At 36.5% G+C, this 25,161-nt stretch overlaps 1 protein-coding gene across 4 annotated transcripts in view; it reads right to left on the minus strand.

Moving 5' to 3' along the window:
- The window catches only part of GRM1 (glutamate metabotropic receptor 1), a 325,790-nt gene that overhangs the window by 213,652 nt on the left and 86,977 nt on the right, over positions 1-25,161 (minus strand). For all 4 annotated transcript variants that reach the window (XR_005649479.1, XR_005649480.1, XM_039846960.1 and 1 more), the window contains one exon: positions 5,368-5,617. Coding sequence is in view for 2 of the 4 variants with exons in the window: in XM_039846960.1 (XP_039702894.1) it covers positions 5,368-5,617 (250 nt within the window). In the remaining 2 variants the exon portion in view is untranslated. The remainder of the gene's footprint in view (positions 1-5,367; positions 5,618-25,161) is intronic.

The raw sequence follows: 25,161 nt of genomic DNA on the forward strand, positions 1-25,161 counted from the left end.
AAACAAAAACAAAACGCATTACATTGTAAAAAAAAACAAGTATCCCTTTGTTTAAAATAAAACTGTAGATTTTTTCCATGAAAAGCAATCAATCCATTTCAATCATTTTTTTTTAAATATGTGCTTAATGTTGCTTATTGTTCTCAACTCAAAAATCATGCTGTTAGCATTTTCATGGACCAAGTTTTAGATGTGGAGGGATTTCTCTTCAGTGACAGATAATACAAAGTGAGTCTAATGAATGAAAAGATAACAGAGTTGGGAGAGATGACAGATAAATAGCACATATCAGTACGAAATATGTGTTTGAAATATAAGGACATATTCTTATAATTCGATTGGCCAGGACATAGTTGAGAGAGAGGACAAAAAGAAAGGTTTTTGACCTCATAATGTTTATTGGATGTTAACTTTGTACAATGGAGAAATTATAAAATGTAGACATAATTCAATAAAAGGGGCTAAGAAATATATAATTAAATATGATATACCCAGTATACCCAATCAGAGACTCTTAATAAAGTAGAACGAGAACCTACTATAAAGACTTTCCAAGATGAAAAAATCAGGGTGGAAGCCCCAGGATAAGTCTAACACCAGGCACAAAACTAAAGCCGGAAAGCTCTCATGCACCCTTAGAGAAGACTGTGTTTTTAAGGGAGCAGAGGTCCCCACAAGGGACTTACCGCTAACACTCAGCTATGGCTTAACAGTCAAGTAGGCATTTTGTGATTAGACAAATACAGCAACTTGAGAGGTAGACAAATATTAGTTATAATCTTACAGTCGAATTCTAGAGGTAGAGGCTGATTAAAGAACATTAACCCTTACCACACTAGGTAGAACTTATTGATCCTGGGATACGAAAGGGAAATCACAGGCCACACAATGAAGCTACCTGCTTTCTCAATGACTCTTCAAGCTTTCTGACATAGTTATTAAATAGTCACCATATCAAAACACTGTGTTAGGCATGATGGGAAAAGAAAGAAGTATATAAAGCCTGGTTCCTATTATTGAGGAGTATAATTCAATATTTGTGTTATCTATATGATGGTATAGTAGTAAGCTTGAATCTTATCTCCACCACTTATTAAACTGAGGAATCTGGGATAATTCTTTAATTTCTCTACCTTTCAAATCAACCTTTCAGGGTTGTTAGGATATACATTAATAGCTTAAGATTTAAGAGAAATATCATCCACTCATTCCAAATTGGCTTCTATGTAAGTAGTTTCATAGATACAGACTTGTGTGCAAACAGAAATGATATTGTGAAGTCTCATATTAAAATAAAAAATAATGAGCTTAAAAGATTGGCCCTTTATTTAATTATCATAGAAAACATTTAGTATCAGGAGAGAAATAAAAAGGATTCAAAAATGGAGATAATTAGAAATGTAAAATAATTTTCTCACAGAGATAATTCAGTTGATTTTTACCAAAGAAGGTTAATCTGAACAATGAAATAAATCTCTGGAAGAGAGCACAAACTGAAAGGAAACTAACGTCTCTTAAATAAAACAATAAGATTGGGTAATGCTAACGTCTCTTAAACAAAACAATAAGATTGACACACCGTGTAACTTAGTGATTAAGAGCATGGATTCTGAAACCAAATTGCCGAGGCTCAAGTCCCAGCTCTGGCATTGCAGCACCTCTTGACAAGTTCTTTACTTCTCTATATATCGAAATGGAAGAAATACTAGTACCCATCTCATATTGTTTTGATAATTAAATGGCTGACATATACAAAGTGCTTAGAACAGTGCCTGGCATAGTGAGTCCTAAACAACTGTTATCATCATCATCATCATGGTCATTGCTATCATTAAAATCATAATTATAAATATGGTGAGCACAATTCTAAGAAGCATCTCAAAAGAGGCAATTTCATAGAGCCAAGAAGGAATCATTCTTTTGTATGGTGATTAACTTGACCATGGTTAGTTAACATGTTGGTGAGAATACGATGCCAATTTGTCCAAAGTTAAAGGTTTGATTTTCCTGTGGGTCTGCTGGTTATGTTTTCCTGATTTTATGAAGGTGACAGGTGAGAAATGTAAATTGATTAATCCAAATTCATGAATATCTTTAGAAAAAAACGAATCTCTAAAAACATTCCCACTGTTCATAATTTGGTCATATGGTCTTTCCCTCTCCCTTACGAGGACTTCTTTTCTTGCCTGACATATGGCCTTAATATATTATGAATTCAAGGACTGGAAAATATTTAAAGATGATCTGGAGCCATGTCATTAATTTTTGCAGAAAACAAAATAGACTTGAGACAAAAATTGACTTAAAGAAGATCACATGATTACTTAGTGCCGAGCTAGAATTCTTAACCCATGCTTTGTTGGGTTTTTATTTTTCCATTACTTTACATTTATTAAATATAGAACATTTTTATTATCTCTAAGAAATTCCTATTTAAAAATTCTATATCTGTAATTATGGTTTATTATTATATTATAAATAACTTACTTTCAGTGACAGAATGTGGGACTTTGTTATGAGAAAAATGGGAATCCATTTTGAGGTATTTCGTGTATAAGACAAAGAATGACGTTACCCGACTTAAATTTTTAAAAGGTTGCTTTGCCTTAAGAAGAGATGGTGGGAGAGGCAAGGATCAATTAGGAGATTACTGTTATAACCCACATTAGAGATGATGCTGGCTTGGACCACGATGGTAGCAACAAAAATGGCAATAAGTGGTCGAAGTCTGGATATGTTCTGATGGTTGAATCCACAACATTTCCTTCTATGTTGGATATGAAGTGTAAGAGAAAAGAGGAGTCATGGAAGCAAGAGAACATAAATCTTCATTCAGAAAGTTCTAATTTTTTAAAATTAAATATCTCTTATGCAATCTGCTCCATGATTTTCCTATCTTTACCTCTATGAAAAGAGGTCCATCACCAACTACACAATGCCCTCTTGTGAATCTGGCAGCAGCCAGAATCATATCATGTATTGTCAAAGAAACGAAACATTGGCTCTCGACTTCAAAGGAGTTTATCACTTGGTAAATAAACCCCCTTTAAATAGGAAGGAGATATATTTGACAACTTTCCAAATGGAGCTTGAAGTTGCAACTTGATGTTAAACTAGAACACTGCAGGACATGTCTGCTGAAATGAGGAAACCAAGCCTGCCAAATGTCCATTGGCACAAGAGATGAAGGAGCATTTGGGACAGAATTCATCCCACAGGAAATGGGAGAGTCAAGCATCTGAAGGAAAAGCTAATTCTAGGCTGGTGTAAGTGTTATTTGGCATTTTCCCCTGCTCAGCTCCCTATGGATTCCTATCCAGACTCCTATCTCTCCCAGGGAGGGGAGAGAGCTGTGAGCAAAACTCCTCTAATATATGAGAGTAAAGCCATTAATACCACTCTGAGAGACCCTCATGGAATGTAGCCCAGAAAGGCAGGGAAGTACCAAGTGTAGCATAGTGTTGGTATCTCAAGGGTTCCCTGCATCTTTGGCAGTAATCCTTGGTTGAGAGAGCAGTATTCATAGTATCCATAGGATGTATCAGTAGAACCCAGCAGAGGTGAGGCAGAGAAAAAGAGGAATAAAAGAAGTAGATATTACATAGAGCTTCCTTCTTTATGAACAAGCACACGTGAGACTCTCAGAAATACTTATGTGAGCTCGGTGGCATTATTAGCAAGAGAGGTAAGTTTATATTGCCACCCTAGTCCAGCTTTTAAATAATAATGATGGAATGAGTTCTTTACACTCCAATCACTCACAACAGCATTTTGTATAATTATATTTCAGAATTATGCAGTCTATATACCCCAAAGCTCATATATTTGCCACATCTGTTCAAGATCTCCAGAATCCAGGTAGGTAGCCATTTCTGAGATATTAGAGAGAATTAATTCTACAAAACAGACTATTTTTCTTTGGAAATGGTTAACATGAGGATTTTTTTTTTAAACAAGCACCCTTCATAAAAGCAGTAAGTTTTCACAATCAATTAAAAATACTGAATCCCTGTGGACCATCAGTCCCAGTGCACATGTTAAGAACCTTATTCCTCATAACACTTCAATGATGCTGTTTACATCCTTCTCATATGCAGGAAATAATGTTCCTTCCTTAAATACTTCTTCTTAAAAGACTTTCTTCCTTAAGTGGCTTTACACACTGCATCATGATGAAGATGCCAAAATGACACTTTGTGGCAGTGTGCCAATTTTACCCAAATTCAATAATTTTCTTATTCTTGAATTATACTTTGACCTTGACTCCATGCTGCCTTGTACCTAAAGAGTATTTCTTTGTTTCTTTATTCATTTAATTGTATTTTTATCCTACCTTCTTCTCAAAAGTCTTTGAAGTGTCCTGTGCCTCTACTTCCAAATGATGGTGACATTAGTCTTACGACTACTGCAGTCATTACCACAAGTTCAAGGGCGGAAGGAAAAGGTCCAGTGAGGATGCCTACACCATGACTACCCCGTTTCCTAACAAAGAGGGTCAGTGGTTCAGGTACTTTAGTGGGTGTGATATGATTGTACTCTAGCCAGCAGAGGAGAGGAGAGGAGAAAAAGAGATCTGGAAGAAAAGCATGATGGAGTCGGAGATCAGCGGAGGCTTTCATTCAAGTAAACTCAGTAGGTTCTTTGGAAAAATTTTACCAGTTCTTTTATGCAATATTAGAAGATAGCAAATTAAACAACATACCTGTTGGACCAAAAACTCTATGAAAAATACAATGGGACTAAAAATCTTTTTCTACACGTGTACATATGATCTAGAAAGAAGAACAGAGATTTTGGAACCCACCACCCACAGTTTCAGAAATCACATTTTGAAAGCATCACCCTCAGCCGTTTTATAAGTATAAGAAATTATGTTCAGCTACAAGTTTTCATTAGCATTTAGCCAATTCTTTAAATTTCAAATCTTAATGTATATTTCCATACTCACTGCTGACCTCCATTCACCAATACCTACCTATTAAGATTTCTATACTTAGGAAATATGAAGACATGAGCGTTTGTGGTGTGTGTATGTGTGCGTGTGCATGTGCGTGTGCGCGTGTGCATGTGTGTGTGTGTGTTTGAGGGTGGGGTGGAAGAGGTGGGAAGAAAATTAAAAGAATAATTCTCCACGACAAAGCATACTGGCAACAACTCCCCACCATATTCTGAAATACTCTTATCTTGTTATTGACTTCTCTGTTCTCTTCTATCAGGAAAATAACAATAGCCCCACTCCCACTGAGATTCAGGAACTAACGTTTAGCCCAGCAGTGCACATCTCACCCACTTTGGAGTCCAGTTTTGTGTGCTAAAGTGCGTGAGTGTGTGCCTGCATGAGAGAGATTAAAAAGGAGAATAATTTACCTTCCAATGAGTGAGAACTCGCCCACAACGCCAAGGCGCCGCATGGCACTCAGAAGGCCTCGGACAGTCATTCCTTCGCAGAAGCAGACCACCACTCTGGCCTTGGGAAGCCGCTCTCGGAGCTTGCGCAGGAGTCGGTCAAAGCTCTTCTCGCCAGCATTGCTGTAGATTTTGTCTGAATGGGCGATGCAGAGACCTTCCTGAGCAGCAAGCTCTTTGAAAGCGTCCATTCCACTCTCTCCATAATTCCCTGTCCAGAAACAATTAGCAGATGTTCAAGAGAACCTGGCAGCAGCAGCACTCACAACCTGGAAGAAGGATTCATTAGTCACGGGAAATGGAGGGGACAGATTTGCCAAATAATTTGTAAATATAACTGGGACCCATGGAAGATCTGAATTGATCCAGGAGAATAATCAAATGTAATCAAATGATCAACTCTGTGAAAACGATGAGAGACTATCTAACTAGGACATCCACAGTGAAACAAGTTTTGAGAAATGAAGGACTGCTGCCCTATTTACAACCATGATTAGTAGTGGTTGTCCCAAATTTTAGCAATGTTGGAGAAATCAGTACATTGGGGTAGGAGGTCAACCAGCACAAAGAGAAGGCTGGTTCATTTGAGGGCTTGCTTCAAGCTGGCTGCCTGGTAAGAGGCAGACACACTCGTGGTAATAACAAGCCCTGCCACATTATGAAGGGTGAGTAAGCAAAGCAAGTGGAACACCCGGCCAAGTCAGAGTAAGCAGACAGGAAACAGATACCAGCTTAGTCAAAATCCAACACCCTCTGATAAAATAAGAGGATTATGGGAGATTTGGCCTTATGTTTTGATTTTTTATTTTAATACCATGCTTAAAATATACTTTGAAAAAACTAGGAACTCATAGAAATGGATGAAGTTAAACAAATATCGCATTGTGCCAGTTTCCCACCTCTCAGTTTCCCTGGTGACTTTATCTTCCACCTCAGTGTCCTCTATTCCTCTACTTCTTTCTCCAATTTGGGGGTTTTGATACCCTTGTAAATGATTCAATATTATGTCCCCACAGTTTCTCAGCTCCCTACATCCACTGATAATTCCTTTAACCCATCCACTTCTATGGTCACACTTTTGACCTCATCACAAATGTTGCTAATATCTCTGAATGCGGTTGTCTAACATCCCGGTCTGTTTATCCCCTCTTATCTTTCAAGCTCATGTAGTCTACTATCCATACTCCGGCATTCATTCAATCTCACGAAAACCTCAAATCCATTTACCTAACTATTTTTCTTTCCATCTTTCCTCTCATTTGCCTCTTAGCCCAGCTTAGAACTCATAGTCAACCTTCATAATCACTCTCTTGAAAATTCTTTAACTCTCTTGTGTTTTCCGGAAAAAAACCCTAATGCTAGTTAAACCCAACCATTCACCTATTCCATGTTTACACCTGAGCACTTAAACACAGCTGGAAGAAAACTTACAGTCTTAAAATTCACGAGTATGCATACCAAAAGAGACACTCAAAGAGCAAAGAAATTGTACCACTTCACCCTTGTAAATGAATTTTCCTGGTCTCTAATATAATTATTTTATCCTGACTCTTCTCTCTTCAAATCTCCAAACTACTGACTCCACCTCTGACCCCCATCTCAGCTAGTTTCTTCATTTCATATTTCAAGAAGAACTCAGAAACAATCTGACAAAAACTAATCAGCCACATACCACAACCTATGAAGCTTTCTTCATTGGCATTCATATTCTCTGGCAGCCCTCCTGTTGTAAACCTGAAGTATTTCTGCTTCAGGATAAAGCCAGCTACTGCTCTTGAAGACTAAGTCCCATTGCTTTTTGTCTATTCATGGATTTTATCCTGCAATTGGCTCACTCTTTTGTAAAATCAACTTCTCTCTTTTAATGGTGTCAATCTCACACACACACACACACACACACACAAACCGTTGGACTCTGTTCCACTTGAGTTACTATCCATTCACTACTCCTGCTCACAGCAATAATAGTTGCCTAAGTCAATGAGTTTGCTTCTTCATCACCCACTCTCTCCTTTACCGCTTATTTCTATGCCCTCAGAATCTTCTCCTGTCAAGGTCACTGATAATTTCCCTGTTGCCATATTTCATGATCTGTTCTCTGTTTTCATCTTCATTAACCACTCAGCTGTATTCAACAGTTGGCCACACTCTCCTTGAAACCCTTTATCCTTTTGGTTTCTGTGACACAGCCCTCTCACAGTTTCCTCATCAGTCGCTGACTACTCCTTGAGGTATTTGCTAGATATTTTTTCTCTGCTCAGCCTTCAAATATTGTCATACCAGGTCACGGTCCTGGAAAACTTTCTCTTCATCTATAGTTTCACAAAGTACCCTCATTCAGTCACATTTCTTCAAACACCATTTGAAAACCATGTTTGAATTCTAAACATAGATCTTCAGACTGGGCTGCCCTTTGGAGCAAGATTAGTACATTCAATTGCCTGCCTGACATATCCACTTATAGACATTCAAATTTAACATATCTGAAATAGAATTTTTGCCCTCTCTGCTTTGCAAACCTGCTCCTTCCAGACATCTCTTATTAGTAAACAGTGCCATTACCCAGCAAGTTGCTCACTAACAAAGTTTAGGAACTTTGGTGTCTATATTTCTCTTCTATTGCTGATCCATTCCTGTGGACTCTACCTCTAAGATGTTCCTAATCCAGTCTCTTCTCTTTGTTTTGACCTCTATCACCTTAAATCAAGTGTGTTAGGTCAGGTTCCCTAAAAACAGAGCTGAAATGAAAATTTTTGTTCAGGTTACTTATTGAGGACAGGAAGAGCAAGAGAATCAGGAGTATCATCTCAACTAGGGATTAGTTTCTGTCTGATTCCATAGGGAAGTGCTAGAGCACAAATTAATAAAATTTGGTGTTGGAGAGACACAAATATATTCGCTTTTGATGAAAGCAGTTCAAATTTTTGGTGGACAACTTGGAAGCAGTTTTCAAAATTTCTCAAGATAAATGTTACAAAATTACAGCGATAGTTAAGTCAAAATAATTTAAAAAGGATGTCGTTATCAAAAAAAGGACTTAAGACTTAAATCTCAGTATCTATAAAAGTTTTACAGGCATTGTAATAAAACCTAATAAGTTTTTTCTATATTTTTGAAATGAAAGCTTTCTTGTTTCCTTTTTATAAGATTAATTACCAATTAAGGTATTTGCTGCCTTTTAATTTAACCATCTTTAGGTGGCCTCATCCAGTCCACAGGGAAGCATTAACACATCATAAAATCTGCAGCTCCATTGACTGTAAAAACATATCAAGGCTCAGACAAGAGGCATTGACTGATTCTAAGGGTAAAAACTGCAGCTGACAAATGAATGCCTCGTCTATCTGCAGAAGATGGCGTGAGGAAGGAAGTCAGATGCTTCTTTCTCACAATAAATGCAGGTGCAGGAAACCACAAGGTACACAGACGTCACCAGCCAACTCCCTCAACAAAAGGCATCATTCCCCTGCCATACGATAGTGTTACAAGGGAGATAACTTTACTGCTAAGGTACCATCTTTGGACTTTGATCACAGAAAACTATTTGATCAAAAAACATGCAGAACAGATGAGCAAGAATATTTTATACATTTGAACCAGAAAATCCTTGTTTTTTAAATCTAGCGAAGGCCTTAGACATATTCTGTCCAAACCCCTCAGGTTACAGACAAGGAAATTGAGCCACAGAGAGTGGAAATTGCTCACCAGTGGGCATGAAGCTTGTTTGTGTTAGAACTGGAACAGTTCTACATTACTTGACTATTCATTTCTCTTAATAGCAAAAAGCAATTAAACATGTATATTTGCATAATCTATAAAAGTATATGCATAAGTCAAATGGTTCCATGAAATATTTGTCCCAGTTCCTTTATTCATATTTTCTTGTTCGGATAGCAATTCCTTATTACACAAATTGATGGAGAGCTAAGTATCATGCATTGGATCATGTTTAAACTACCCATTTCTCTCACAATTCCTAAAGGACCCCAAACTAATATATAAATTTCCATGAGGATAGTTCTAATGGAGGAAGAACAACCATAATAACTATACTTTTATAAATTGTAATGTTTTAAAATTGCTTTTATAAACATGATCTAATTTGACTCTTAAAACAACTGCATTGTACTCATTATAACAGTACTAGATACAAAGGCCTCGGAACACGGCCTCCAGGAAGCTTAAAATCATGTTACTTTCACTTAGTAGCAGTAGAACTAATGATATGACAAAGACTAGTACAAGTATCTAATAGAGGTGCTGGAGGTTAGGAATCAGGAAAAGCTGCCTAAAGAAAGTGCCACTTGTCAATGAGGATGTGGAGAAAAGGGAATCCTTGCGCCCTGTTGATGGGAATGTAAATTGGTACAGCCATTATGAAAAACAGCATGAGGTTCTTCAAAAAATTAAAAATAGAAAGAACTACGATACAATCCAGCAATCCCACTACTGGGCATTCATCCAAAGGAAATAAAATCAGCATCTCAAAAAGATAGCTGTACAATCATGTTCATTGCAGCATTATTCACAGTAGCCAAGATGTGGAAACAACCTAAGTGTCTATTAACAGATGAATGGATAAAGAAAATGTGGTAAATACATACAATGGAACATTATTCAGCCTTAAAAAGGAAGGAAATTCTACCATTTGTAGTAACAGATGAAATTAGAGGACATCATGCTAAGTGAAATAAGCCAGACATAGAATGCCAGATACGGTATGATCTTACTTATACATGGAGTTTAAAAAGTCAGACTCATAGATTCAATGAGTAGAATCCTGGGTATCAGGGGTTAAGGATTAGGAAAAATAGGGAGATGTTGGTCAAAATTTTTCGTTACAGAATGAGTACACTCTGAGGATCTAATTTACAGCATGATGATTGTAATATAAGTTAATAATATATATTATATTTAATACTATATAGTTAATAATATATATTGTATACTTAAGATTTGCTGAGAGTAGATCTTAAATGTTTTCCCCACAAAAAATGGTAACTATGTGAGGTAATGGATGTGTGAGTTAACTTGACCGTAGTAATCATTTTACAATATAATGTATATCAAACAATCACATTGTATATTTTAAAATATATACAATTTCTTTGCCAACTATATCTCAATAAAGCTGAGGGAATAAAAGAAAGTGCCTTTATTCTGGGTCTTCAAATATAAACAGATTTTCCACAGATATAAAGAAAACTAAAGGACATACATTCTTCGCCTGTCTACCAGGTCATGAGTAAATGACACCAGACTGAAAATAAGACACTCGGCACAAAACCCACCTCCCCTCCTCCTTCCATCCTGCCACTCGGGCTTCCTCTTGCTTTTCCTGGTATTAAAAAAATTATTTAGACACTTCTCATGCAGCCCTGCAAGGACCTGTGAACATATGAAGAACTGGCTTTTAATAAAACTTGTAAAAAATAAAAAGGCCATGCAATTGTACACACTCAGACATGGTAGAAGGCAGCATATTTACATTCGATTAGCAAATAGTTTATTGAGCTCTCAACATGAGAAAAAAATCCCTGGGTTCTGAACTTCAGGAGTTGCCAAGAAACATCGGACATGGGCTCTGCCTTCAAATTGATTTATATTTACTATGTGTCTGGCACTGTGCTAAAATAGCTAAGCATTTTATTTGTTGATCATTACAGCTCCATTTGGAAGTTATAACTTCTCATTTACAGATGAGGATGTGAAAGCTGTAAGAGGTTAAGTAACTTGCCCAAAATCATACAGTGGTTTATCTAAGAGTTAACATCTAAATTTTATACTGCCACCTATGTGGATTCACGATAGAGCTGTAAAGGTATGACACAAACTCACAAGATACAGCAACAGTAATAAGCTGTATATGTCACAAAGGAAAGTAAAAATACCATAATGTTAAATTTCAGAATGAGAGAGGAGGAATATCAGATAATACCCCTTGGGAAAAGTAGGAATGAAACTGGGCCTTGAAGAATGTAAGCAAAGGATTGGTATTCAAGGTGAATAGGAGTGAATGAGAATCTACAAAATGTGTTTTTAGAAGTAATAGTAGAGAAGTCCCACTGGAGCAGAAGGTTCATGATTTATAGAATGACACTCTATGTAACAGATCTATCTAATGAGACATCTGGCATACCACTACAAGATTGCAACATGGAAGTGTACTATATGTTACTGGGTTGTAACAGATTTTATAACAGACTTTATCACTGTTATGATGCTGCCTAAAACCTAGAGAGAAGACAGAAAGAAAGGAATGGCATCTGACAAAGCCTATAATATATAAAATTAAAATATGTGAAAAATCTTAATTTCTATCTTACATGACAAAAAGATTTATAGGGAGCAAATTAAGATATTATATGCAACTAAGCTTCTAAACAGAACTGAGGGGAAGATTTATGAGAGAGAGTATGAAGTTTATAAATAATCTTTATTGTTTGAATAATAATAAAGTTTTTAAATATAAGTGGACATTATTGTCTATACAAGGCCAAAGTTAAGAAAGGTACTGGAATTGAGGGTAAAAATAGAACTATCTCAGTAGAGAAAAAAACAAGAGCTGCAACTCTGAATTTTTAAACTACATATGATTGTGAGGAAGTGAGATGTGATTATTTTCAAACCAAATCAACAGACGTTTATTCATAAAAGACCGATCTGTAATGATTTGATAGCAAAGTTGAATTTAGCAAGCCAAGCTATGAAATAATATCGTCTTGGATTTCATAATCACCTCTACAAACTATTATCATGGCAAAAATTCTTCTCTGAAGATTCATCCTTATACTGATTGTTTTTTTTTTCTATTCTCATAATATGAGGATATATTTAAGCTATAATCTGATCTCTATTGGGTGGCTAAAATAACATTTCAGCCATTATATTGAACCAAATTCAAATCTTGTCGCATCTTCATAAATAATCCTGTTCAAACAACAGCATTCAACATAGCTTATCTTTACATATTTATACATCAATTACATGAGGGGACACATTCATACAGGGAAAACATATAGATATTTCTTCACTTTCCTTAAAGAAGTAATGCTTTCGCTTTGAAAGATCCCCTAGTCTTATGTTCTAGACTGCTTTAATTCCCGCCTTATTTCATGCTTACATTCCTTCCTTGGTGTCCTAGGGTAGTCTCAGGTTCCTCTAAATATGAAATGAAATCCCTAGGGTCATGGACCAGTTCCTGTCCAAGGTCCTGAAAACTAACTATTCTGCCTCCTGGGATGTCTTGAACAAATGATATTCCATTTTTAAAAGAATTATGATTAAGAAAGTTGCTTTCCCAGTGTCTTCTGGAAATCTACTGCAATATTCAACAAGTATAGCTATCAGGAAATTAGTCTTTTTGATCTAAATTTCTTGCAATGAAATCTAAATCCGTTTCCTCTTCATTTTCAGTGGAGACAGATATCAGCTAGTTTGAATTCTTATTTTTCTTTTTGGGGGGAAGTCTTTCTGAAAGCCACAGTTCAGCTTTTTCTTCTCCAAGAGAAATAATTCCTATTATTTTAACATTTCCTGGCAATCTTTTAATTTGTTTGGTTTTTCCACTTATAAAAAATGTGATGGCTCCTCTGCCTCCATCCACACACCTGCAGTCAGCATTATGGGTCTATCTGGTCAGTCAGAGGTAAGTGAGTCACCACCCACCTTAGGGCCATGTAAGGGAATTTATGCACAAGGTCAGGGAAGGAATTGTCTTACACAAGACAGTCACAGAGAAGAAAAGGGAATCATTTTACCAACAATTTTACAAACCTACCTCTAACTATCCCAGTTTGGATACATATAATTATAGCATCTAAGTGGAAGAAGGAATTTTACCAAAAAGTGACTGTCATCTCTATGCAATAGAATTAAGGCCAAGTAGGCTTTGTCCTTTGACTCATCAAATTTTCAGGTACGCCTTACAGCTGAGTAAATAGGAGGATGAGCCTTAGATGCAGATCAGTCTAGTTGGAATCTTAGGTCCTGCATAAGGAGATAAATAGTCTTTAAGTATTTTATTTAAGATTTGATTTCCTCTTGTGTAAAATAAGAATCATAATATGCATCTCAAAGACTTGTCATGATTATTAAATAATATGTTAATGATTGCAAAGTTCCCAGAACATAGAAAAATTTCAGGGAATGTGTCCTACTTTTACTCTCCATGTCTCTCTAAAATCGTAGAATACGAAATTTGACATAAGGCTTTAGAATGACCCAGAAGCTTTAGATTTCATTATTTCCATATTCCTATATATAAAACTTAAGCTCATGATTATCTCTTTAACCTCAGTGCTTCACTCTCTACTTATGGTCACCTTGTTTCCAGGTTGTCCCTAGATTAATTTTCCTGCTACATTTGCACAAAGCAATTCCTTTCTTATTTTACTTGTGGGCTTTTGGTGTTTACACAATGCACTCAAATATCTATGTTTGCCTATTATTGAGTCTCTGTCACTGAGCCTTCCTTTAGTTTCAGCCATAAATGCTCCCACTGTACCAATTTTAGAGCTTTATACAATAACCCAGTTTATTATTTCTTTAACTCAAATTCTTTATGATATGGAGAAAGAAGTTCAGAGAAGGCAAAATGGAAGTGGTATAAACATGTGAAAGGAAATCATTATTCTTTCATAAAAGCAGCATTTTTTCCCCTTTCAGATGTCACGTGGAGGAAACAGGTTCAGAGGCAGCCCTTAGCACATCTGTCCACTCTCTCTGCCTATGTGGCTTTGAATATACAATCAGAACTTAGAAGGTTATATTTAGCGACAAGTTCAGAAAAAGTATTCCAATATACATGCGCAGACACACACACACACACACACACACACACTATACACACACACACACATATATATATATATACTTTTTAATGATAACACTCAGAGTCAGCAAGAGTTTATTGAAATGAGCATTCTCATATACTGCTAATGATAGTATAAACTGTTCCCATCTTTCTACTGAAAAATTTCTAATATCAATGCCTTCATATTTTTGACTGAGAAATTTAGTTTTCAGAAAATAATTTTATGGTCCACCAAATTCTAGTTACAAGGATCTTCCTCACAACACTTCCAATATTATCTTGAATAAGAGTGGTATGAGTGGGCATCCTTGTCTTGTTCCTTATTTTAGAGGAAAAGCTTTCCATTTTTCACCATTAAGTATGATATAGTGACAGAAAGACATTGACTTTGGGTGATGAACACACAGTGCAATATACAGATGATGTATTATTGAATTGTCCACTTGAAATCTATATAATTTTACTAACCAATAAATTTACTTTTAAAAATTCAAAGTACAACTTGGTCCAGGGAGGGTAAGCAACACCAATTTTACCAGATTCTAAAGCAGTGGTACAATGTGAAAATTTATTGAGATCATATTATATCTTAATTATCTTCTTTTAACTTCACTACAACCTCGTTTCCTCATTTTGCCATAATTACCTCCATTAACAAAGGAAACTGAGGCCTAAGGAAGTAATGTATCCTGTCCCAAAATTGTCAAAACTGGAATTTGAACTCAGATGTGTCTGACCCTAAAACCTATGGCCCTTAATTACTTTCCTCCAGTATACTTTATGTTTCAGACTCTAGTAGTTTCCTACGCATTATCCATTCTGTCATCCTTCTTTACTAAAAATACCCAATTTGTTTGGGGTGACTGTGCACAGCCAAAAGCACCTACCTTCCCAGACTCCCTTGTAGCTAGAGATGCAGAAGTGACCCTGTTCCAGACAATGAGATTTAAGCAGAAGTTGCCAGGTGAGGCTTCTGAAAAAATTTTGAAAAGGTCAGATGATAGGCATGCTTCTTAGGCTTTTTTTTTTTTTTTTTTTTTTTTACACCAGTACAAGTACCTGAGCCTGGAGGTGCAACAGCCATGTGTTATCACACGATGAGGATCAAACATGAGGATGAACACACATGAAAGTGGAAGGACCAGGACACAGAACAGTTCAAATATCTGATAACACCACTATTCTTTGTTCTAGCCCTGCTCTGCCTTCCCCTGGATGTCTTCTTGCATGAGAAGGGTGAATCCCTACCTGCTAAGCCACCATTAGGATGGTCTTAGCTATTTTCATGTGATCACATTGTTGAGCATCTATAAGATATTTTACTATAAAAATTCCAGGATGAGAGCCAGAAGTCTTGACTGTCTCTAACTAGCTGTAACCTTGAGCCGTTAATCATTCTGTCTTCTTTGCTCACGTTCATAATATTGGATTTATACTAGATTGTTAAATTTCCGTATAGCATGAGCATTTGGTGATTCTAGAACAATATGAATCAGCATTCTTTCATAATCTAGAGCTTCAATGTCAAAACATATTTTATATTCTCAGTACTTAGAATAAGCATCTGCTTAGCAAAATTTTTTTCAACAGCTTTTTCCTTCCCCAATCTGATTCTTTTACAAGTGTATTACTGTAGGGGTAGAGAAAGCATTTGTTGTGTAACCATTTAAAATGTATCTTGCCTGCAGGGTTATTTTTGCCAATACTCACTTTTAGGGATACAGTCACTGAAAAGCAGGGAACAAGACACTGTTCTGCAGAAACAGGCAACATAAGAGAAAACAGGGCCACTTACTACAGAACAAGCTCATTAGGTGACCACGAAGTAACAAAAAGACATACTGTCTAGCATCATCAGACTGACATTCAGCAGGAGCCAGCTGTTCTCCTACCCCTCCAAGAAACCACTTCTAGTCATTTTTGGTCAGTGGAATTAACCCAAGCCTATTAGTAAGCTCTTATTTAATCCCACTTTTTACATCTTTTACATTATCAGTAAAAAATTCCATTTGACCAAGACGAAATAGATTTTTACCTTAGGTCAAAAGGAAATTAGCCAATGGAGAACAGACAGTCTTTAATCCAAGGGAAATGAGAGTTTCTGGCAGTAAATGCAGTGAATAAAAAGATGTTGAATTTGAACCTGTGAAACCTAACCAGTTTAGTTCTGTCTTGGCTTAAGACAGACCATGTACAAGTTCTTGGATTTCCCTAGGTTCAAGATTCCTTACCTAAACAGTGAAGAAGTTGCACTGGATGATATCTGAGGTCTCGTGAGGTCTCGTACGACACAGTTATAAAGGGTAGCCCTGGTTTTCTGCATCATGGTGGAAAGAGCTAATTCCACACCACTTTGCATTTTACAGCTTTAGTTTCACCTGGATTCAAATTATGCAGAGACATTTTCTGATACTTTCACCAATACTCTTGGAGGAACACCATTTGCTTGTAGGGGAGGTTGCACTGCAGAATGGTAAAAAGCAGGCTCTCTAGAAACGAGAGCCTGGGCTCAAATTCTGACTCTGCCACTTATTAGCTGTGGGAGTTGGGTAAGTCAGTTAACCTCTGTGCTCTGATTCAACTATAAAATGGAAATAACAATTGTTATCATCTCTTAGAGTTATTGTAAGAATTAAATGATTTGATATGTGTAAATATTAGCATGTTGTAAGTTCTCTAAAAGAGTTTGTTGTTATTTATTTAGCTAACATCTCTTGACCTCTCTATGCTAGGCACCAGACAAAGCTTTTTACATCTATTATCTCTTTTTGTCCTAAGAAACTCGCACATGCCATTTCTCAAATGACCAAACCAAGACTTGGAAAGGTTGCTTAAGTCCACACACATAGTAAAAGGAAGAGAAGGCAACTCAGCCCTGGCAGTCAGAGTCTAGAGCCCAGTCTTATTTGACATGTTGTAGGGGGACCAGGCATGTGAGTATGAACCTGTACGAATAAGTCAGATGGGTCAAGGAGATTGAAGAAAAAGGTGACAGCCTGTGTCTATGTGTGATGATGAGCAAGGTAGAGTCAACGAAGTGCCAACTAAGAACACAACCAAATAAAGGTCACTGGGCATTTTATCTGCTCTTCAGGCCAGGGTGTTTGGAATAAGGCTTACATGTGATGTTATTAAAAATGCTGACAAAGGCCCTCTAGCCCTAGATGCCTTCTTCACCAATACCCAAAATTCTGCCACTAGCAAGATATGACTTTTCTCTTTATACTGAAAAGAAAATTTCTCCTGAAAGAAGTAACCCATTAAAGCCCTAACATCCTAATCTTATTTGGTTTAGCAGATTTTCCTGAAAGCAGTGGGCAGCTAGAGGGATCATAACACTATGGAGATGCAGGGCTGCAAAGCAGAGCAACACACGGAGGCAGAGTTTATCAATTTCACAACATACTGGCTCCTGGGCACTTTCCCATGGTTATCCTTAGATCATTTACAAACAGTTTCTGATGGTGACTATTTCTCACAGTATGCTGAGAAGAGAGGAAACTGGATGGATATTTAATCAGACATTTAATAAATGAAGATGGTACAATGCTAGGGTTAAAATATATGTAAATAAAATATAAAGGAAGAGTTTAAAAAATGAGTGTAAATCATCCACTGTAATTTCCAGAACTTCATCTATATGAGGTATCTGTTTCCTCATCCCTATTAATACAATATATAATTTAATTAATAGTTTAGAAATAAGAATGTCATGGTCCTATTTCCCATTTTGGTTTTAAATCATCATTTGTTTTCACCAGTAAAAACTAAGAAAGAAAACATTACTTCTAAGAAGCCCAATATCGAGAATCAAGCATTTTAGATAAGCTTGGGCTATGACATTGCAGTGCAGAGTGAATCCTTTGTAGGATTAGATTTCCTCTGAGCTTCCTTCCAATTCCAAGGGCTTTAAATTGGTGAACCACACAGGAATTGTTGATTAAGTTCTTCCAATAACACCTTGCCAAGCTCTATGACTGCCAAATCACAGCTCTCAAATATCTCTGACTTATTACAGGAAAATGAGAGCAGAAATGTAAAAACTCAAATAAGCAGCTCTCAAGTCTCCAGTTTTCCCACCATTGTGAGTGAAAGATAAGTACTATATAGACAGATATTAAATCCTATGAATGTGATCTCTTTGTTATTCAATATCTTCCAGCACACATGTGCTGGGCAGAGATAGGCCCTTGGGGGCAAATAAATGAATGAGAGAGAGTTCATGTACTAGATAAACTCGGGTTTCTGGAAAAGTCAGACATGCAAAGGAATGAGTACAGATGGTACAAACATGCAGGCCAAAGGACGGAGTGTCTACACCTGGCTGGAACGATAGGACGGGCTTCCCCAAAGAAAGAAACTCTAGACTAGGTTTTTATGAAGCTAGGTCTTTTGATTCTGAAGGATCAGAAAATAAGGACATTCAAACTATATCATACACATGTCTGTTCCCTGGACCCATTCTAATATAGGAGTAATTATAGGTCTTTGCCATTAAAAAGAAAAAAGAGGAGAGGAATAAACAATAAAACGTATGACAATATCAAATACGCACATACTACATGAATCTGTGTGTGTATGATACATGAAAAAAAGCTAATTTCGATGGAAGTTAATTTAGATATATTTTATACGTCTATTAAAAATAAAAACCATTTTATTTCTTTACTCTTTCTCATCTATAACCTATCAGTTCCTTAATGTATATGGACACTATCCATTGTCATTACCTTAATTCAAGCATTCATCATCTCCCTTTGCTTGAGTATTGCAACATTCTTCTATGTGGTTTTCCCAACATCCACTCTTATTCCTCTCCAGTCTATTCTCAATCCAGAGATTATGGTTATCTTGAACATAATTAGATCCATTTATTTACTGGCTCAGATCTCTGTAGTGGTTTCCCCTGGCACTTAGGATAGAATCCAAAAGGCACATGGTCCCACATGACCCCCAGTCTCCTCGCTGTGACAGCCTCACTTCTTGCCACTTCACTAGTTCACTTCTGCAGCAACATTGGACTCCCTTCTATTTACAAATGTGAAAGGCTCTTTTCTTACTCAGAGTCTTCACTCATTTGCTTCCTTCTGCACTTATTACTTCTAGTCATAATTCAGGTGTCAGCCTCTCCACTCCGTCTCTTACTCATAGAGGTCTTCCCTAACCTATATATATAAAGTGTTCCCCACTGTGGCTCCATCACGACACTTGTTTATTCCCTTCATGGCACTTATGGTGAAAATGGATAAATATGTATTAAGGAATTTATTAATGTGGTTATTTGCTTACTTTCTATATACCCAATTAGTGTGTGCACCTGGTGAAGGCAAGGGTCATGTCTGTGTCACCTTTTTCTGGTGTAGTACCTGTGCAATGTTTCAACTCAATATCTCTGGTTGGATGACTCATAAGCAATTCCTGACCAATTCAAGTAGCAAATAATTGATTAGTCTGCCTGATAAAATCCTTGTCTCATAGGAAAGTGATTATATTGGATTTCAAGTCCTAGAGGCATTCAGGAGGTATGTATCACTGCCCTTGTATAGACTGTGTAAATGGTGGTGAGTATGTCTGCATTTTATTTGAAAAATTTATATATATAACATTCTCTCTATATATTTTGTATGTATAGTATTATAACTTGGGAGATCTTAGAAATTATCTTGTCTATGACCCTCATTTACAAATGAGGTGCAAAAAAGTGGAGAACCCTGGCCAAGGTCACAAAGGCAGTTAGTGGCAGTACCACATGGAAACCCATCTCTTAATTTTGGGGGCAGAACCCTCTCTACCACAGAATCACATAAAATAGAATTCTAGGTTACCATTTAGAACTCCACGCACACAAAAAAAAAAGGAAAAAAAGAAAGAAAGAAATATAGCAAGGGAAAAACAGTCTTGAAATCTACTTAAAGATTAGAACATTTTGGGACAGTGGGGACAAATTCGTTCTCAGCCACTGCTCAGTAAAATGATCAATGAAATGTGTGCCATCTTCTCAGTTCCCAAATCTTAACTGATTAAATCGGCATTTAGAGTAGACCCCATTTAACTCCAGAAGCATTATGAAATATCTCAATATATTGAGTTATTATGGGACTGTCTTGCAGGGAGAAATTAGCCTCAGAGGAAGCAGAACTCACAAGGATCTTCCAATTTACTTCCCTTTAGTCGGCAAGAAAAATGGGAGAACTTCCATGCAAGGTTATTAGTAGTGAGAATTCCAATAGTGAGAATTCCACCATAACGAGAATTCTTAATGAAGAAAGTTGACAGTCAAGGATGGTAGATACATTTTTGTGCAGATATTTCTTTCCTTCTTTTAATTAAAAGAAAGTTCAGAGAGGATCTAGCCCAACAAATGTATCTCTCTGCACACAAACATCACAGCCCTGAGGTTGGGTACAATCTCTTGGTTCTTAATATTGAACTTCTCAGAAATTAGTTCCTTCCTTTCTTAGGGTTTTCTTAGTAAAACTAATGAAGACTTAATAGAGAAAATAAAATTCTCTGGAGCTTTACCTCTGGAAACACCAAATGACTTTATTAATAATAAAATATAGTAAAAGGTGAGTTCACTGAGGGAAGAAACAGCTTATCATAAAGTTTTCTTAAATCTTAGCACAGTATTGAGTTTTACCTACCATGAAAATTTAAATAATATTACAACTTAAAAATAGCATAAAACCAAACCAATTTTTAACTTTTCGACTTATACTTTCTCTTGACTTTCCAACATCTTCCACCTATTATTCTTAAGAAATTTTATTTACTTTCATTATTACTTATTTACATTTAATATATAAATGTTATAACTTATAAGCACATTGACTGATACAATGCCTCATTAAGTTATTTGTCTTTTTCTTAGAAATAAAGGAAGGAAGAAAGGAAGGAGGAAGAGAGGGAAGGAGGGAGGAGAAAGGGATAGAAGAGGGAGGAAAAATTAAACTCTAGATTGTCAAGAAATGACAGTCCAAACAAAATCAAAACTTTTTAAACCAGTTCTCCAAATCTTGAGTCACAGCAGTGTGATCTGAAACTATGTTGTGTTAGAGTACTCCATGATTTCTACTTACACTAATTATTCTAATTATATACTGAAGCAACACCAGGGTTGAGTATTGACATTTCTCTTCCTGTAATTGCTTGCTAAAGCAAACATACCTGAAATCTCATATTCTGACTACTAAATATCTAGCTTGCAACATGGATGACTGTGCTCTGAGTGATCTTTTTGTTCTGCAGAGAATTTTTTTTTAAAGCTTCTGACATCTGAGACTCTAGCCTTAGAAGTCTGGGCTCTGGCAAAACCATGATTCTGAGCTGATAACCCAAATTCCCCAGGGGATCGGGAAGCCCCACCCTCGCAGAAAATCAGGGTGGGTCCTTTCTGTTGCAGAAGAAGCCTGTGAAGACCTTGACACTGACCACACAGTACAGTCCTGGGCTAAGTAGAGTTTAAGACCCCTAACAGTATGCACCTGTCATCAAACAGGACCTTTGTCTCAAATAAGCATGGAGTGGCCTACCTAAACTGAAAACAGATTTTGAGGTTTAGCTGAAGGGAAAGCAGAGGCCACATCCTTTGTGCAGCCTCTCAGTACTACAGAAAAGCTTCGAAGGAAGGTTCTGGCTTTGTCCTGCCCATAAGCAGTTCTCATTGCTTTACATGAGTGGTGTTTCATAAAATAATTGAAACTGATTTCCCTTCCACAAACCCACACATGCACACAAGGGCTTTCTTTGTCTTGGTTAGTGAAACTGCACTTCAAGAAAGCCATACATCATGGGTAATAAGTCTCTGCCAGTCACAGTTTCTGGAGGCTGCTTCTCATTCAATGCAATCTCTAAGAACAAGGGAATGTTACTGTCTGTTTATCTTCCTGTATGACACACATACTGCCATTTGCTTAAATATTAATAGACAAAAAAAGGAAAATTCCAATAAAAATACCCAAATATTTAACCACCAAAATAAAATAAAAAGTCTTTCACCTCATTCTTTAGGATCGTATAAATGGCTAAAATTTTTCCATTTGCTTAAGAGAATCAGGGAAAAATATTCCACATCAGTATTTACTCTCAAAAGTCATTAAGTTTCTGGGGGCCACAACTAAAGGCTCTATAAATATGCAAGGGCATTCGGCCATGTAATATCTAAGGTTTCTCATAGCTTTAACATTCTCTGATTCCATAATGGAAATACAGGCCATGGCCAAAGACACGAGGAGAATAATGGAGAATGGAATGAACAGAGAGTATAAAAGAAAAGACCCTAAGAAGTTACCTTCTGGAAACATCAAATAACTCCAGTACTAATTTATTATTTATTTATTATTTATTAAATTATTATTATTAAATTATTATTTATTATTAAATAAATAATATTTATTTAGGATTATTTATTAAATTAATAAATTTAATAAATATTATTTATTAAATTAATTTTACAGACTACCCAGATATACATTTACTGTACTAAATCTGAAATATTAATATTTCTAAAAATTTTCCAAAAGTTTTTTTCTGAAAAAGACTTAAATGTGCATAGGAAATATATAATTCATAAAGCACCCTCACGTATATGATCTTGTTTAATCCTGAAAATGATTCTGCTATTAGGGCTTACGAGTATTTATGGGCTCTAGGGACTTGGGTTCAAATAGCAACTCCACTCCTTATCAGCTGAATTCTTGGTGAACTAAGACTCACTGTGCCTCATTTTCTTCATCTGTAAAACAGAGACAATAACAGTACCTACCTAAGAGCGTTGTCATGAGAAATTAAATGAGGTAATATATAGGCTAATCACTCAGCATTTGGTGTCTATTCAATAAACATATGCTATTATTATCCTTGTAGCAGATTGCATTTTCCAAAGATGATGACACCAATATGTCCCATCCATGTGTTCTTACAGTGTGACATTCACTCCTCCATTGAAAAATGGAATTTGTATTCTCTTCCCTTGAAGTGACCCTGAATGACTTCTGAAGCTCAGTCATAAGTGTAATACAGCTTTACTCAGCCATCTGGGGATAATTGCCATGAGAAACCAGCTACTGCGCCATGAGAAGTCAAGCAGCCATGGAGATGGGCCACTGAAGTCATCCCAGCCTCGGCCAGAGACTTCAGCAGTCAGCATCAATCACCAGACAGGAGAGTAAGGGAGGTTTTGTATTATTACAGCTCCCACCTTTGATCTACCCTATTTGATGCCAAGCAGAGCGGTGACAAGCTGTCCCCACCAAGACTTGCCCAATTGCAGATTCATGGAAAAAAGTAATGTTGCTATTTTAAGCCACTAAATTTCAGGAAAATGAATCTTGCTCAAACTCACACAGCTTTAAGAGGTATCAAGTGAACTCAGATGTAGATTTTCTTACACTATATCATGTTCTCCTTCCACAATTTAAAATTCGGAAAGTTGTCTTACTTAAGAATGGCTACATAAAAGATGGTACATATACACAATGGAATATTATCCAGCCATAAAAAAAAAAAAGAATGAAATCTTGCTATCTATAACAACATGGATGGACCTAGAATGTATTGTACTGAGTGGAGTAAGTCAGACAAAGAAAGACAAATGTCATATGATTTCACTTACATGCGGAATCTAAAGAACAACATAAACAAACAAAACAGAAACAAACTCATGGATATAGAGAACATTTTGATGGTTGCCAGATGAGAGGGATGTTGGGGAATGGGTGAAAAAGGAGAATGGATTAAGAAGTACAAATTGGCAGTTACAAAATAGTTATGGGGATGTAAAGTACAGCATAAGGAACATAGTCAATAATATTGTTATAACTATGTACGGTGTCAGTGGGTACTAGATTTATCAGGGTGATCACTTTGTTAGTTATATAGATGTTTAAACACTATGTTGTACAGCTGAAACTAATATAATATTGTATGCAAACTATAATTAAATGTTTTTAAATTATTTTTTAAAAATAAATGAAAATAAAGAGTGTCCTGAGCATATCCCTGGCTCATTGTCACACTGTAGGCCAATCCCATCCCATCTCTGATCATTTGAACTCAGGCCAAGCACACCACAGGAGCCAATACCAGCCATGGGCAACAGCACATGCATCCAGTGGGACTGCCTTTCTGATTACTTCCTGACTCCTGAGAAAGGGGTTTTTGTTTCTGCTTCTGATCTTTTCCTTTGGCTACCAGTTTAGACTGCCTTTTGTGACTTGTGAACCTGGACTAATCACTCAGCAACAATATGCCACTCATTGGGCCATCACCTGAAGTTTCAGGTACACAAGAGCCTGTCTCAGAGTCAGCCTGCAGCACCTTCAATAGAGGACCTGGCTACCTCACCATTTCTTTCCTTGGAAATAAGTAACAACAAATCCACATTCAGTAACATGGTGTTGTGAAATGTCACTATGCTTCTCACGTGAAAACTCACGTTAACTTCTGAGCCAAGGAAAATTTAATAGAAAGCTAATGAAGCTTTAAGCTTCAGGGCTGCTTACTTCCACAACTGTGTGAGGGGTCAAAGATGCACACTTAGGAACATATCTTTTTATTAAATTTGCCAAGTGCAACATAATTTTAATTATTTTCTTAAAGAAGGCCCTCTGAATCACACCTAACAACCTTGAGTCTGCCTCTACTCCTGAGAGTGGCTTAGTGGGTCACATACTGTAGCTATAGATAGTAACTTCTATTTCTAGAGGAGTGCTTATTGCATTAACTTGAAATCTTAAAACAGTTTGGCAGCAGTATATTTAAAATTTTCTTCAGAGTGAGTTTAAAACTGGCTTCAATAGTAAAGTTTATTGGAACTTCTCAAATGAAAGAATAAAACTAGGAATTTAAGAACCAAACACACAGGAGAATCTATCTCCTCTCCCCCATTGATTACAAATTAAAGTGATATAACAAATGAAAAAATTTAGAGGAACACTCAA

The sequence above is a fragment of the Pteropus medius genome, unplaced genomic scaffold (assembly GCF_902729225.1).
Source record: "Pteropus medius unplaced genomic scaffold, Ma_sr-lr_union100, whole genome shotgun sequence".
NCBI lineage: Eukaryota > Metazoa > Chordata > Mammalia > Chiroptera > Pteropodidae > Pteropus > Pteropus medius.